This window comes from Mustelus asterias, chromosome 31, assembly GCF_964213995.1.
Source record: "Mustelus asterias chromosome 31, sMusAst1.hap1.1, whole genome shotgun sequence".
Lineage (NCBI taxonomy): Eukaryota > Metazoa > Chordata > Chondrichthyes > Carcharhiniformes > Triakidae > Mustelus > Mustelus asterias.
The window spans coordinates 12664246-12679864 of NC_135831.1; the positions used below are offsets into that span (position 1 = coordinate 12664246).

Below are 15619 nucleotides of genomic sequence, written 5' to 3' on the forward strand. Positions count from 1 at the left end.
CATTTGTATCGCACTTTCTCTGACCCCCGAGGAAGTCCCTTGACAGCCAATTAAGTACTTTTGACGTTTAGTTTCAGTTGTAATGTAGAAAACAGCAGCCAATTTGCACATAGCAAGCTGGCACAGATGACAATGTGATGATGTATTTTAATTATATTGATTGAGGGATAAGAACATAAGAAATAGGAGCAGGAGTAGGCCATCTAGCCCCTCGAGCCTGCCCCGCCATTCAATAAGATCATGGCTGATCTGACGTGGATCAGTACCACTTACCCGCCTGATCCCCATAACCCTTAATTCCCTTACCGATCAGGAATCCATCCATCCGCGCTTTAAACATATTCAGCGAGGTAGCCTCCACCACCTCAGTGGGCAGAGAATTCCAGAGATTCACCACCCTCTGGGAGAAGAAGTTCCTCCTCAACTCTGTCTTAAACCGACCCCCCTTTATTTTGAGGCTGTGTCCTCTAGTTTTAACTTCCTTACTAAGTGGAAAGAATCTCTCCGCCTCCACCCTATCCAGCCCCCGCATTATCTTATAAGTCTCCATAAGATCTCCCCTCATCCTTCTAAACTCCAACGAGTACAAACCCAATCTCCTCAGCCTCTCCTCATAATCAACACCCCTCATCTCCGGTATCAACCTGGTGAACCTTCTCTGCACTCCCTCCAATGCCAATATATCCTTCCTCATATAAGGGGACCAATACTGCACACAGTATTCCAGCTGCGGCCTCACCAATGCCCTGTACAGGTGCATCAAGACATCCCTGCTTTTATATTCTATCCCCTTCGCAATATAGGCCAACATCCCATTTGCCTTCTTGATCACCTGTTGTACCTGCAGACTGGGCTTTTGCGTCTCATGCACAAGGACCCCCAGGTCCCTTTGCACGGTAGCATGTTTTATATATACATGATGTTTTTTTTAAAATTAGTGTTACAAGTGAGCTGACATTAACACTGCAATGAAATTACTGTGAAAATCCCCTAGTCGCCAAACTCCAGCGTCTGTTTGGGTAACACTGAGGGAGAATTTAGCATGGCCAATGCACCCTAACCAGCACGTCTTTCGGACTGTGTGAGGAAACCGGAGCACCCGGAGGAAACCCACGCAGACATGGAGAGAACTTGCAGACTCCCCACAGACGGTGACCCAAGCCGGGAATCGAACTTGGGTCCCTGGAGCTGTGAGGCAGCAGCGCTAACCACTGTGTCGCCACTGGCCTGGGACACTGGGGAATATCCCCTCCCCCCCTCCTCCTCCTCCTCCTCCTCCTCCTCCTCCTCAAAATAGTGCTATTGGACCTTAAAGAGACAGGGCTCAGTGTCTCAGCCAGATGACGGCACCTGCAACAATGCAGCACTCTCTCAGTACTGCCCTGGAGTGTCAAGCCTGTATTTTTATGCTCGAGCCCCTGAAGTGGGTCTTGAACTCACAGCTCCGTAACTCAGAAAGGGACGTGTTACCAGCTGTTCCACGGCTGACAAAGGACCGTGTCGTGGTCCTCCCTACACGTTGCCTTCTCCCCCTGCCGCCCTCCTTCCCCTCACCACCTTCCTGTGATCGGCCCAGTATTACTGTGACGCTCGCTGTGAATCTGGTATTATTTGTAAATCTGTTACACCTGATGTGGTTTGTGCTTTCAGTGATTGGTGCGTTGATTGGAAAGCAGGAGGGCAGAAACATTGAGGTGATGAACTCGTTTGAGCTCCTGTCTCACACAGTGGAGGAAAAGATCGTCATTGATAAAGAGTATTACTACACCAAAGAGGAGCAATGTGAGTAATCATCCCACCCCCATGCATCGTCCACCTCTTCAAATCCTGTCCAGCAGCGCTGGGCCTGCACTAGAGCTGTGTTGAGTTTTTGCTGTGTGGGCTAGGTACGTCCATTGATGGGCTATCATCTCCACTCCTCCAGTCAGAAGTGTGATGGAATACTCTTCACTTGCCTGGTTTAGTGCAGCTCCAGCAGTGCTCACAAAACTCAGTATCGTCCTGGACAAAGCAGCCTGCTTGATTGGCACCCCATTGGCATCCCACCCTCTCCACCGCCAGTGCGCAGTGTACACCATTGCCCACAGCAGTTCAACAAGGCACCTTCCAAATCAGCAAGCTCTACCTCGAAGGACAAGGGCAGCAGACGGATGGGAACTCCACCACCTGGAGTTACCCCTCCGATTCACTCACCATCCTGAGTTGGAAACATTTCAGCCGTTCCGTCGCTGTCGCTGGGTCAAAATCCTGGAACTCCCTCCCTCCCTAATAGCACTGTGGGTGTATCTACAGCACATGGACCGCAGCGGGTTCAAGAAGGTGGCTCACCAGTTGGTCAAGGGAAATAAGGGATGGACAATAAAGGGTGGCCTAGCCAGCGATCCCCACATCTCATGAAAGACTTAATAAGTAACCAAGACTCTCCTCATTCTTTCCGGAACCCTGCACCACTCCACTACACTGCTTGTGCCATCGAGACAGCACTTTGCTAGGAACCCGAACTCAAATCATCCATACTGTCTCTCGAGCCACAAGTACTCTCCTTCAGGCCATGCTTTCCTGCCTTTGCACTGTGGTCCCCTCCAGCCTCCAGATTCAATCCAGAAGCATGTCAAATGGTCGATTGACCAACATTTATCGTCCTTGAACGGATTGTTCCACAACATTCCCACCAGGTGTAAAATCCCTCTGATTTTGCTTCTTGCATCCTCCCCAAGAATTGGAGCCGTCAGTAATTTATAGAGGGATATGGGCCAAATTATAGAGGGATATGGACCAAATGCGGGCAATTGGGACTAGCTTAGGGGTTTTTTTTTTTAAAAAAGGGACAGCATGGACAAGTTGGGCCGAAGGGCCTGTTTCTATGCTGCAAACCTCTATGACTAAAGGAAGCCGTTTGCCCAAGATGCACTTCACTGAACCTGTGACCTCCCCATGTCTGATTTTTTTACTTTCTCCCTGTCTCTAGTTAAGCAGGTCTTTAAAGACATGGAGTTCCTGGGCTGGTACACGACCGGAGGTCCTCCAGATGAGTCTGATATACACGTTCACAAGCAGGTCAGTGTACAGCGTGTGTCCTGGGATGGGGCGGAGTGACACACGACCGACTCTGAAGCCTATCCATTCAGCAATGTGTTGATGTGGTAGGATTTCATCTCTCAATTTAAAATTTACCATTGACCTGGCATCCGTTGCCTTTCACGGATGAGAATTGGGGAGGCAGAGGCAGTGGCACAGTAAACCAGAGACCCAGCGAAAGATCTGGGGACCCAGGTTCAAATCCCACCACGGCAGATGGTGAAATTTGAATTCGATAACAATCTGGAATTAAGAATACGCTGATGACCGTGAAACCATTGTTGATTGTCACAAAACCCTAATGTCCTTTAGTGAAGGAAATCTGCCGTCCTTACCCGGTCTGGCCTACATGTGACTCCAGAGCCACGGCAATGTGGTTGACTCACAACTGCCCTCTGAAATGGAGGGCATTTGGGGACGGGCAGTAAATGCTGGCCCAACCAGCAATGCCTATGTCCCATAAGAATGAATTTGGAAAAAAAAAACTTCTGTCACTCTTTGCTGCAAATTGCATTTCCTAACTTCAGTACTAAGAGTTCTGGCTCTAATTTTTGGAATACTTCCTTGGTACTGAACTCCCCAACCAGTGAAAATAGTTTTTCCCTGTCCTTTCCCATGGTGGTTAACATTGCTTCCTCACAACGCCAGGGTTCGATTCCCCAGCTTGGATTACTCTGCGGAGCCTGCACGTTCTCCCCCGTGTCTGCGTGGGTTTCCTCCCGGGTGCTCCGGTTTCCTCCCACAGTCCGAAAGACGTGCCTTCGGCGCATTGGCCGTGCTAAATTCTCCCTCAGTGTTACCCGACCAGGCGCTGGAGTGTGGCGACTAGGGGATTTTCACAGTAACTTCGTTGCAGTGTTAATGTAAGCCTAATTGTGACACTAATAAATAAACGTATAAAGTAGTTATTCACCATGTCCCTATTTCCTTACTTTCACTGAGTGTAGCACTTAAATCAGTTTTCGAGGAGCTCACATTTCTACACACTGCACTCTTTCCTAATCTAGTCAGAGTCATAGAATGCAGAAAATCGAGTCTGCACCGACAATAATTACCACTAAAGTTGCACTAATCCCATTTTCCAGCACTTGTCCCATATACTTGAACATTGGGACGTTTCAAGTGCTCATCCCAATATTTTTTTAAAGGTTTCCTGCCTCCACTCCTTCCCAGGCAGTGCATTCCAGATTCCCACCACCCTGTCCAAAACCCCTCATAATCTTATACACCTCAATCAAGTCCCCCCTCGGCCTTCTGTGCTCTAAAGAAAACAATCCAAGCCTTTCCAGTTTCTCCTTGTGGCTCAGATGCTCCGTCCCAGGCAACATCCTGGTGAATCTCCTCTGTACTCCCTCTCGTGCAATCACATCCTCCCTAGGTGACCAGAATTGCACACAGTACTCCAGCTGTGGCCGAACCAACACTTTGTACAACTCCAACATTATTTCCCTGCGCTTATATTCTTTGTCATGACTGATAAAAGCAAGTGTCCCATGTGCCTTCTTAACTACCCTGTTCACCTATTCTGCCACCTTCAGGATCTGTGAATAGTTTCCCCAAGGTCCGTCTGTTCCTCTGAGCTTCTCAGTGTCCCGCCATTTATTAAGTACTTCCTCATCTTGTTACTTCTTCCAAAGTCTGTCACCTCGCACTTATCAGGGTTAAATACCATCTGCCATTGCTCTGCCCATCTGCCCAGTCCATCTATATCTTCCTGTAACCTTCAACCTTGTTCTTCACTATTAACCACCCTACCAATCTTGGTGTCACCCACAATTTGCTTATCATTCCCCCCCATATTACCATAAGATATAGGAACAGAATTAGGCCATTCAGCCCATCGAGTCTGCTCCGGCATTCAATCATGGCTGATATGATTCTCATCCCCATTTTCCTGCCTTCTTCCTGTAAACCTTGATCCCCTTATTAATCAAGAACCTATCTATCTCTGTCTTAAAGACACTCAATGACCCGGCCTCCACAGCCTTCTGCAGCAAAGAGTTCCACAGACTCAACACCCTCTTGCTGAAGAAATTCCTCCTCATCTCTGTTTTAAAGGAGCGTCCCTTCCCTCTGAGATGCCCTCGAGTTCTAGTCTCTCCCTCTAGTGGAAATATCCTCTCCATCTCCACCCTATCCAGGCCTCTCAGTATTCTGTAAGTTTCAATAAGATTCCCCCTCATCCTTCTAAACTCCAACGACTACAGACCCAGATTCCTCAAGTGCTCCTCATATTACAAGCTCTTCATTCCAGGGATCATTCTTGTGAACCTCCTCTGGACCCCATCCAAGGCCAGCCCATTTAACTTGGGTGTGGGGCCCAAACTGCTCTCAATACTCCAAATGGGGTCTGACCAGAGCCTTGTACAGCCTCAGCAGTACATCCCTGCTCTTGTATTCTAGCCCTCTTGACATGAATGCTAACATTGAATATGCCTTCCTAACTGCCAACTGAACCTGCATGTTAACCTTAAGAGAGTCCAGGACCAGGACTCCCAAGTCCCTTTGTGCTTCAGATTTCCGAAGCCTTTCCCCATTTGGAAAATAGTCTATACCTCTATTCTTCCTCCCAAAGTGCGTTTCCCACGTTGTATTCCATCTGCAACTTCTTTGCCCACTTTCCTAACCTGTCCAAGTCCTCGGCAGCCTCCCCACTTCCTCAACACTGTCTCTGGGACAGCACGGCGGCACAGTGGTTAGCACTGCTGCCTCACAGCGCCAGGGACCCGGGTTCGATTCCCGGCTTGGGTCACTGTCTGTGTGAAGTTTGCACGTTCTCCCCGTGTCTGCGTGGGTTTCCTCCGGGTGCTCCGGTTTCCTCCCACAGTCCAAAGATGTGCGGGTTAGGTTGATTGGCCAGGTTAAAATTGCCCCTGAGATGCATAGGTTAGAGGGATTAGCGGGTAAATATGTGGGGGTAGGGCCTGGGTGGGATTGTGGTCGGTGCAGACTCGATGGGCCGAATGGCCTCCTCCTGCACTGTAGGGGTTCTATGATTTTCTATGATTTCTCCCAGTGTCTACGTGGGTTTCCTCCAGGTGCTCCGGTTTCCTCCCACAATCCAAAGATGTGTAGGTTAGGTGGATTGGCCATGATAAATTCTCCTTTAGTGTACCCGAACAGGCGCCGGAGTGTGGCGACTAGGGGATTTTCACAGTAACTTCATTGCAGTGTGAATGTAAGCCTACTTGTGACTAATAAATAAACTTGAAAATATCTTTGTATCATCCGCAAATTTAGCAACCATGCCCTCGGTTCTGTCTCCCAGATCATTAATGTACACAATGAAAAGTTGTGGTCCCAGCACAACTGGTGGAACATCACTAGTCACCGGTTGCCATCCTGAAAAGGACCCCCTCATCCCCACTCTCTACCTTCTCTCTGTCCACCATCTATATCATTTATGTATATAGCGAACAATAAGGGTCCCAGTACTTTGTTGTATGGGCCACTGGATATCAGCCTCCAGTCACTCGAGCAGCCTTCTCCCAGCACTCTTTGATTCCTATTACTAAGCCAGTTTCTGATCCATCTTATCAAATTTCCCTGAATTCCGTGTGCTTTCAATCTTTTCAGTCAATTACCCATGTTGGACCTTGTCAAAGGCTTTGCTAAAGTCCTTATAAACTACATCAACTGCACTTCCCTCATCCACACACTCAATCATTTTTTTTTTGAAAGATTCTTTCAAATTTGTTAGGCATGACCTCCCTCTGAGAAGCCATGCTGATTATGCCTAATTAACCCATGCCTTTCCGAGTGGAGATTGATTCTCCTTTCAACCTCGCCGGCCCCTCTTCTCCTTTTGTAGAAGGAATTTCAGCAGACAACCTCAGCAGCTCAGGAGACAGACAATGGTGGAGCAATTCGGGGATGCACAATTAGGCCAGAGATTTGGAACGTTGTGGGGCTGGAGCAGGATATGGAGGTAGCGAGGGGGCACGGGGTCATTAAGAGATTTGAACGCAAAGATGAGAACTTAAAAATCGAGAAAGTCAGAGGGCATGGGATCCAAGGGGCTGTTGCCTTGTGGATCCAGAACTGGCTTGCCTGCAGAAGGCAGAGAGTGGTTGTAGATGGGTCTTTTTCTGAATGGAGGTCGGTCACCAGTGGAGTGCCCCAGGGATCTGTTCTGGGACCCTTGCTGTTTGTCATTTTCATAAATGACCTGGATGAGGAAGTGGAGGGATGGGTTGGTAAGTTTGCTGACGACACGAAGGTTGGTGGTGTTGTGGAAAGTTTGGAGGGATGTCAGATGCTGCAGAGTGACAAAGGATGTAAGACAGGGCAGAGAAGTGGCAGGTGGACCTCAACCCGGATAAATGTGTAGTGGTCCATTTTGGCAGGTCAAATGGGATGAAGGAGTATAATATCAGGGGTAAGACTCTTAGCAGTGTAGAGGGTCAGAAGGACCTTGGGGTCCGGGTCCTTAGGACTCTTAAATCGACCTCGTGGAGGAGGTGGTTAAGAAGGCGTATGGTGTGCTGGCCTTCATCAATCAAGGGATTGAGCTTAGGAGTCGGGGGATAATGATGCCGCTATATAAGACCCTAGTCAGACCCCACCTGGAGTACTGTGCCCAGTTCTGGTCGCCTCATTACAGGAAGGATGTGGAAGCCATAGAAAGGGTGCAGAGGAGATTTACAAGGATGTTGCCTGGATTGGGTGGCATGCCTTATGAGGATAGGTTGAGGGAGCTCGGTCTTTTCTCCTTGGAGAGACGAAGGATGAGATGTGACCTGAAAGAGGTGTACAGGATGTTGAGAGGTATAGATCGGGTGGATTCTCAGAGGCTTTTTCCCAGGGCTGAAATGGTTGCTACGAGAGGACACAGGTTTAAGGTGCTGGGGAGCAGGTACAGAGGAGATGTCAGGGGTAAGTTTTTCACTCAGAGGGTGGTGGGCGAGTGGAATCGGCTGCCGTCAGTGGTGGTGGAGGCAAACTCGATAGGGTCTTTTAAGAGACTTCTGGATGAGTACATGGGACTTAATAGGATTGAGGGTTGTAGGTAAGCCTATATATAAGCCTAGGTAGGTAGGGAGGGACATGACCGGCGCAACTTGTGGGCCGAAGGGCCTGTTTGTGCTGTAGTTTTTCGATGTTCTAAGGTGTAGCTGAGGCCATTGATCGCAGGACTCATGGGGAACCTGGACTTGATGTGAGTCAGGAGAAGGGCAGCAGTGTTTTGGATGACTTCAGTAGCATAAATGAGTCCTTTTTGAGTTACAAAGAACAAAGAAAATTACAGCACAGGAACAGGCCCTTTGGCCCTCCAAGCCTGCACCGTCCATGCTACCCGACTTAACTAAAACCTCCTACCCTTCCGGGGACCGTATCCCTCTGTTCCCATCCTATTCGTGTACTTGTCAAGAGGCCCCTTAAAAGTAACTACCGTATCCGCTTCCACTACCTCCCCCGGCAACGAGCTCCAGGCACGCACTACTCTGTGTAAAAAAATCTGCCTCGTACATCTCCTTTAAACCTTGCCCCTCGCACCTTAAACCTGCGCCTCCTAGTAATTGACTCTTCCACCCTGGGAGAAGGCTTCTGACTATCCACTCTGTCCATGCCTCTCATAATCTTGTAGACTTCTATCAGGTCTCCCCTCAACCTCCGTCGCTCCAGTCAGTTGGCAAGGTGACATGCCCACAGGGACTGCGGTAGCACAGTGGTTAGCACTGCTGCCTCACAGCGCCAGGGACCCGGGTTCGATTCTCGGTTTGGGTCACTGTCATGCAAACTTTGCACGACATTCTCCCCGTGCCTGTGTGAGTTTCCTCTGGATGCTCCAGTTTTCTCCCACAGTCTAAAGGACATGCTGGTTAAGTGCATTGGCCTTGTTAGATTCTCCCTCAGTGTACCTGAACAGGCGCCAGATTGTGGCGACTGGAGGATTTTCACAGTAACTTCATTGCAGTGTTAATGTAAGCCTACTTGTGACACTAATAAATAAACTTAAACTTATTCACAACCTTCATTAATGATTTGGATGATGGGACCAAATATACGTTTGCTAACATTGTTGATGGCACAAAGATAGGTAAGGAAATAAGGAGGTGAGGCAATGGCCTCGTGGTATTTTCACTGGACTTTTAATCCAGAAACTCAGCTAATGTTCTGGGGACCCAGGGTTTGAATCCTGCCACGGCAGCTGGTGGAATTTAAATTCAGTTTTTTTAAAAAATCTGGAATTAAGAATCTACTAATGACCATGAAACCCATTGTCGATTGTCGGAAAAACCCATCTGGTTCACTAATGACCCTTAGGGAAGGAAATCTGCCGTCCTTAACCGGTCTGGCCTACATGTGACTCCAGAGCCACAGCAATGTGGTTAACGTTCAACTATCCCTAGGGCAATTAGGGATGGGCAATAAATGCTGGCCAGCCAGTGACACCCATGTCCCATGAATGAATTTAAAGGGAAGAGGACATGAGGAGATTGCAAAGATGCCGAGATGCTCCCCTACTTCTACTTCTGTAAGAATTTTGCAGCTAATTAAGTATTTTTGCAATGCCGTAGCTTTTGTATTGTAGGGAAAATACAGCAGATATTTTTGCCTTGTGAGATTAAATGGCCAGATTTTGATTGGGAAATAAATATTGGACGGGTCACCGGAAAGAACTTCATTTCTCTTCACCGAGCGGTTGAGGGAACTAGACCGGGATCTTCTGTGCCACCTGAGATGGTATATACGCCCTCCGTTCAACGTCTCATCCAAAGACACCGCAGCACTCCCTCGGCACTGCACTGTATCAGCCTGGATTATAGATTCAGCTTTGACCGGATTTGAACACTGGACGCGGATGCGAAAGGCCTTAGTGTCTGAGGTGCAATGCGCCAGGGACTGGAGGCTGGAGTTTGGGTGGAATGGCCTGGCAGACTCTCTGTCTGTACAATGCACGGTTAATATTCTGATCTCGTGTAAGCAGTGCTATCTCTGTACAGCCACTGACAGTTCTTCGAGTGTGCCACAAAGCAGCACTTGGTGCATAACCACTTCCTCCGTTAGGCATTCTCCTGTACAGAATTGAGGAATTTTCCACTAACCCTGACCTTTCGTCTGCCATTTGTAGGTGTGTGAGATTATTGAAAGCCCACTCTTTCTCAAGTTGAATCCCATGACAAAGCACACGGATGTGAGTAATATGTATTAACTTAAAGATAGACTGTGTTCAAAGAGAGGTATTTGTGCTAATACCTGCTGTGCCGTCACACTACCCACCTTGATATCCCGCTGTACTATTACACTGCACCTTGTTAGATCCCGCTATTCCCTGACACACACACACCCCCCCCCCCCCCCACCCCCATTAGATTGTGAAACTGGTGCACTGGCTCCTGCTAAATGGCACTGTAATTAAATCTAAATCCCGCCATTCCATGACGCTATCCCTCGTCAAACTGCCGCCCTGCCGCGCTGTCCCTTGTCGAACCCTGCCGCGCTGTCCCTCGTCAAACTGCCGTCCTGCCGCGCTGTCCCTCGTCAAACTGCCGTCCTGCCGCGCTGTCCCTTGTCGAACCCTGCCACGCTGTCCCTCGTCAAACTGCCATCCTGCCGCGCTGTCCCTTGTCGAACCCTGCCGCGCTGTCCCTCGTCAAACTGCCATCCTGCCGCGCTGTCCCTTGTCGAACCCTGCCGCGCTGTCCCTCGTCAAACTGCCATCCTGCCGCGCTGTCCCTTGTCGAACCCTGCCGTGCTGTCCCTCGTCAAACTGCCGTCCTGCCGCGCTGTCCCTTGTCGAACCCTGCCGCGCTGTCCCTTGTCGAACCCTGCCGTCCTGCCGCGCTGTCCCTTGTCGAACCCTGCCGCGCTGTCCCTTGTCGAACCCTGCCGCGCTGTCCCTTGTCGAACCCTGCCGTCCTGCCGCGCTGTCCCTTGTCGAACCCTGCCGCCTGCCGCGCTGTCCCTTGTCGAACCCTGCTGTCCTGTAGCACTGTCCCTTGTCGAACCCTGCCATCCTGTAGCACTGTCCCTTGTCGAACCCTGCCGCACTGTCCCTTGTCGAACCCTGCCGCGCTGTCCCTTGTCGAACCCTGCCGTCCTGCCGCGCTGTCCCTTGTCGAACCCTGCCGTCCTGCCGCGCTGTCCCTTGTCGAACCCTGCCGTCCTGCCGCGCTGTCCCTTGTCGAACCCTGCCATCCGGTCGCGCTGTCCCTTGTCGAACCCTGCCATCCTGCCGCGCTGTCCCTTGTCGAACCCTGCCATCCTGCCGCGCTGTCCCTTGTCGAACCCTGCCATCCTGCCGCGCTGTCCCTTGTCGAACCCTGCCATCCTGCCGCGCTGTCCCTTGTCGAACCCTGCCGTCCTGCCGCGCTGTCCCTTGTCGAACCCTGCCGTCCTGCCGCGCTGTCCCTTGTCGAACCCTGCCGTCCTGCCGCCCTGTCCCTTGTCGAACCCTGCCGTCCTGCCGCCCTGTCCCTTGTCGAACCCTGCCGTCCTGCCGCGCTGTCCCTTGTCAACCCCTGCCGTCCTGCCGCGCTGTCCCTTGTCAACCCCTGCCGTCCTGCCGCGCTGTCCCTTGTCGAACCCTGCCGTCCTGCCGCGCTGTCCCTTGTCGAACCCTGCTGTCCTGTTGCACTGCCCCTCGTCAAACTGCCTTCCCCTTGCTCTGAAAATTGTCAAAACCTGCAGTCCTGTTTCATTGTCCCTTGTCAAACTGCCGTCCGCTTGTTCTGTTCCCTTGTTAAACTCTGTCGTACTGTTGCACTGTCTCTGGTCAAACTGCCGTCCTGTTGTGTTGTCCCTTTTCGAACCCTGCTGTCCTGTCGCACTGTCCCTTGTCAAACCCCTGCCGTTTTTTTGCACTGTCCCTGATCAAACTCTGCCGTCCTGTCGCACTCCCCGTTGTCAAACCCTGCCTGCTTGTTGCACTGTTCCTCGCCAAATTCTGCCATCCTGTTGCATTGTCACTTGTCACACTGCCTTCCTCTTGCTCTGAAAATTGTCAAAACCTGCAGTTCTGTTGCACTGCCCCTTGTCAAACTGCTGTCCGCTTGCTCTGTCCCTTTTTAACTCAGTCGTACTGTCGCATTGTCCCTCGTCAGACTCTGCCGTCCTGTTACATTGCCCTTGTCAAACCCTACCCTGCTGTTGCACTGCCCCTTGTCAAACCCTACCCTGCTGTTGCACTGCCCCTTGTCAAACCCTACCCTGCTGTTGCACTGCCCCTTGTCAAACCCTGCCGTCCTGTTGCACTGTCCCTTGTCAAACCCTGCCGTCCTTTTGCACTGTCCCTTGTCAAACCCTGCTGTCCTGTTGCACTGTCCCTTGTCAAACCCTGCTGTCCTGTTGCACTGTCCCTTGTCAAACCCTGCCGTCCTGTTGCACTGTCCCTTGTCAAACCCTGCCGTCCTGTTGCACTGTCCCTTGTCAAACCCTGCCGTCCTGTTGCACTGTCCCTTGTCAAACCCTGCTGTCCTGTTGCACTGTCCCTTGTCAAACCCTGCTGTCCTGTTGCACTGTCCCTTGTCAAACCCTGCCGTCCTGTTGCACTGTCCCTTGTCAAACCCTGCCGTCCTGTTGCACTGTCCCTTGTCAAACCCTGCCGTCCTGTTGCACTGTCCCTTGTCAAACCCTGCCGTCCTGTTGCACTGTCCCTTGTCAAACCCTGCCGTCCTGTTGCACTGCCCCTTGTCAAACCCTACCCTGCTGTTGCACTGCCCCTTGTCAAACCCTGCCGTCCTGTTGCACTGCCCCTTGTCAAACCCTACCCTGCTGTTGCACTGTCCCTTGTCAAACCCTACCCTGCTGTTGCACTGCCCCTTGTCAAACCCTACCCTGCTGTTGCACTGCCCCTTGTCAAACCCTACCCTGCTGTTGCACTGCCCCTTGTCAAACCCTGCTGTCCTGTTGCACTGTCCCTTGTCAAACCCTGCCGTCCTGTTGCACTGTCCCTTGTCAAACCCTGCCGTCCTTTTGCACTGCCCCTTGTCAAACCCTACCGTCCTGTTACACTGTCTCTGCTCAAACCCTGCCGTCTTGTTACACTGTCTCTGTTCAAACCCTGCCATCCTGTCGCACTGTCCCTTGTCAAAACCTGCAGTCCTGTTTCATTGTCCCTTGTCAAACTGCCGTCCGCTTGCTCTGTCCCTTGTTAAACTCTGTCGTACTGTCGCATTGTCCCTTGTCAAACCCTGCTCTTCTGTAGCACTGTCCCTTATCAAACACTGCCGTCCTGTAGCACTGTCCCTTATCAAACTCTGCCGTCCTGTTATACTGTCCCTTGTAAAACCCTGTTGCCCAGTTGCACTCTTTCTCTTCAAACCCTGCCATCCTGTTCATCCTCATGTTCTCTCTGTTGCTTCGCGTTTTCCTCCACTACTATGTTCAACATTTTTCTGTTCATCTCTCCTGCTGTTTCCACCTGCTCTCCATTTGCTACATCTGTCCCCCTTCACTTTCCCTCCCTGCTGCACAATATCTCCCGTCATAACGAGTCCTTTTCCCTCATCTCTTCCCCCATCCCCGACGGGGCACACTCTGTCCCTGTAGTTTTTTATTATCATAAACTGACAAAGTCGCCGCACCTTTTAAGTCCCGTCGTGATGCAAAGTTTAACAATTTGCAGCTGCCACAATGTTGCACTAATTTATCTCGGTCCAAACATTTTAGATTTAATTGCCTGCAGGGTTTGAGACTTTATCCAACTGCTTTCAAACAGAAACTGTATGTTTAACAGGAGTTTATTTTCAATATTGCCATTGGGGGGCGCCAGTACCTGTTCTTGTCAACACTTACAGGAGCTGCAGTTGTTGTAATGTCAGCAGCACCTCCAGTGACCAGAGAAGAGGAAGAAACACTGTATTAACCGATTGGACTGAAGCACTAGTTCACCAATAGTCTGTTTTGGGGTGGCACAGTGGCTAGTGCTGCTGCTTCACAACGCCAGGCACCTGGGTTCGATTCCCGGCTTGGGTCACTGTTTGTGCGGAGTCTGCACCTTCTCCCTGTGTCGGTGTGGGTTTCCTCCGGATGGTCCAGTTTCCTCCCACAGTCGAATAGGGACTGGGTGGGATTATTGTCGGTGCAGGCTGGTCGCCACACTCTGGCGCCTGTTTGGGTAACACTGAGGGAGAATTTAGCACGGCCAATGCGCCCTAACCAGCACCAGTCTTTCAGACTGTGGGAGGAAACCGGAGCGCCCGGAGGAAACCCACGCAGACATGGGGAGAACGTGCAGACACCACACAGACAGTGACCCAAGTCGGGTAAAGATCCAGGGCGCTGTGAGGCAGCAGTGCTAACCACTGTGCCACCGTGCCGCCCTAAATGATGATTTACTCATCCAAACCCCATCTCCTAACCCACAATAAGTCTCATTCACCCATCCTCTGTGTGCTGACCCCAATTCCTAACAATGTGACATTAAAGCAGTTTTCCTCCTTTCTCTGTAACCTCTTTTATCGCTACAACCCTTCGATTTTTGACAGGCAAGCAGTCTGTCAGTAAGGAGCCAGAAAGGATCCAAAAATTCACCTTCGTTTTTCAGCTCTCATTAAACACGTGAGGGCGGCGCAGTGGTTAACACTGCTGCCCCACAGCGCCATGGAATCCTTATTCGATTCCGGCCTCGGATGACTGCCTGTGTGGAGTCTGCGCGTTCTCCCCGTGTCTGCGTGGGTTTCCCCCAGGTGCTCCAGTTTCCCCCCACACTCCAAAGATGGATTGGCCATGCTAAATTGCCAAGTTGTGCCCTAAGAACATAAGAACTAGGAGCAGGAGTAGGCCATCTGGCCCCTCGAGCCTGCTCCGCCATTCAATAAGATCATGGCTGATCTTTTTATGGACTCGGCTCCACTTACCCGCCCGCTCACCATAACCCTTAATTCCTTTACTGTTCAAAAATGTATCTATCCTTGCCTTAAAAACATTCAATGAGGTAGCCTCAACTGCTTCACTGGGCGGGGAATTCCACAGATTCACAACCCTTTGTGTGAAGAAGTTCCTCCTCAACTCAGTCCTAAATCTGCTTCCCCTCATTTTGAGGCTATGCCCCCCTCGGTCTAAGATGTGCAGGTTAGTTGGATTGACCATGGTAAATCGTTCCTCAGCATCGTAAGATGTGTAGGTTAGTTGGATTGACCATGGTAAATCGTTCCTCAGCATCGTAAGATGTGTAGGTTAGTTGGATTAGCGAAGGTAGATGTGTGGGGGAGAGGGACTGATTGATACTCTGTCAGAGAGTCGGTGCAGACCCGATGGGCCAAATGGCCGCCACCTGCATTACAGGGGTTCTATGAAGTGGTTTGACATCACATCTGAGACAAACCAAATTACTTCTTAATGAATCCTCCTTGTTCAACTTTGGAAATGTAAATGAAATGTCCCACAGACGCTACTAATTACAGCGGTTGACTCAAGCCCAGCTGTTTTTAATAGAAACAGGGCCCTTGTTAATATTTTAAATGTGAAATTTGCCTCGAGTAAAACGATGGGAGTTTCATCTCCAATATGCAAGAGTGCTGCCCAGCACCCACCATCGCGGAGGGAGAAAACAAGGCAGCTAGTGTCGAGTCCCAGCAAGGAGAAGAGGCGGGGG

General features: G+C 50.5%; 1 protein-coding gene across 1 annotated transcript in view; it reads left to right on the forward strand.

Annotated features, from left to right (window-relative positions):
- Window positions 1-15619, forward strand: part of cops6 (COP9 signalosome subunit 6) — a 49657-nt gene that overhangs the window by 9277 nt on the left and 24761 nt on the right. The window contains exons 3-5 of the mRNA XM_078200893.1: window positions 1651-1782; window positions 2969-3057; window positions 10154-10216. Of these exons, the coding sequence (XP_078057019.1) occupies window positions 1651-1782; window positions 2969-3057; window positions 10154-10216 (284 nt within the window). The remainder of the gene's footprint in view (window positions 1-1650; window positions 1783-2968; window positions 3058-10153; window positions 10217-15619) is intronic.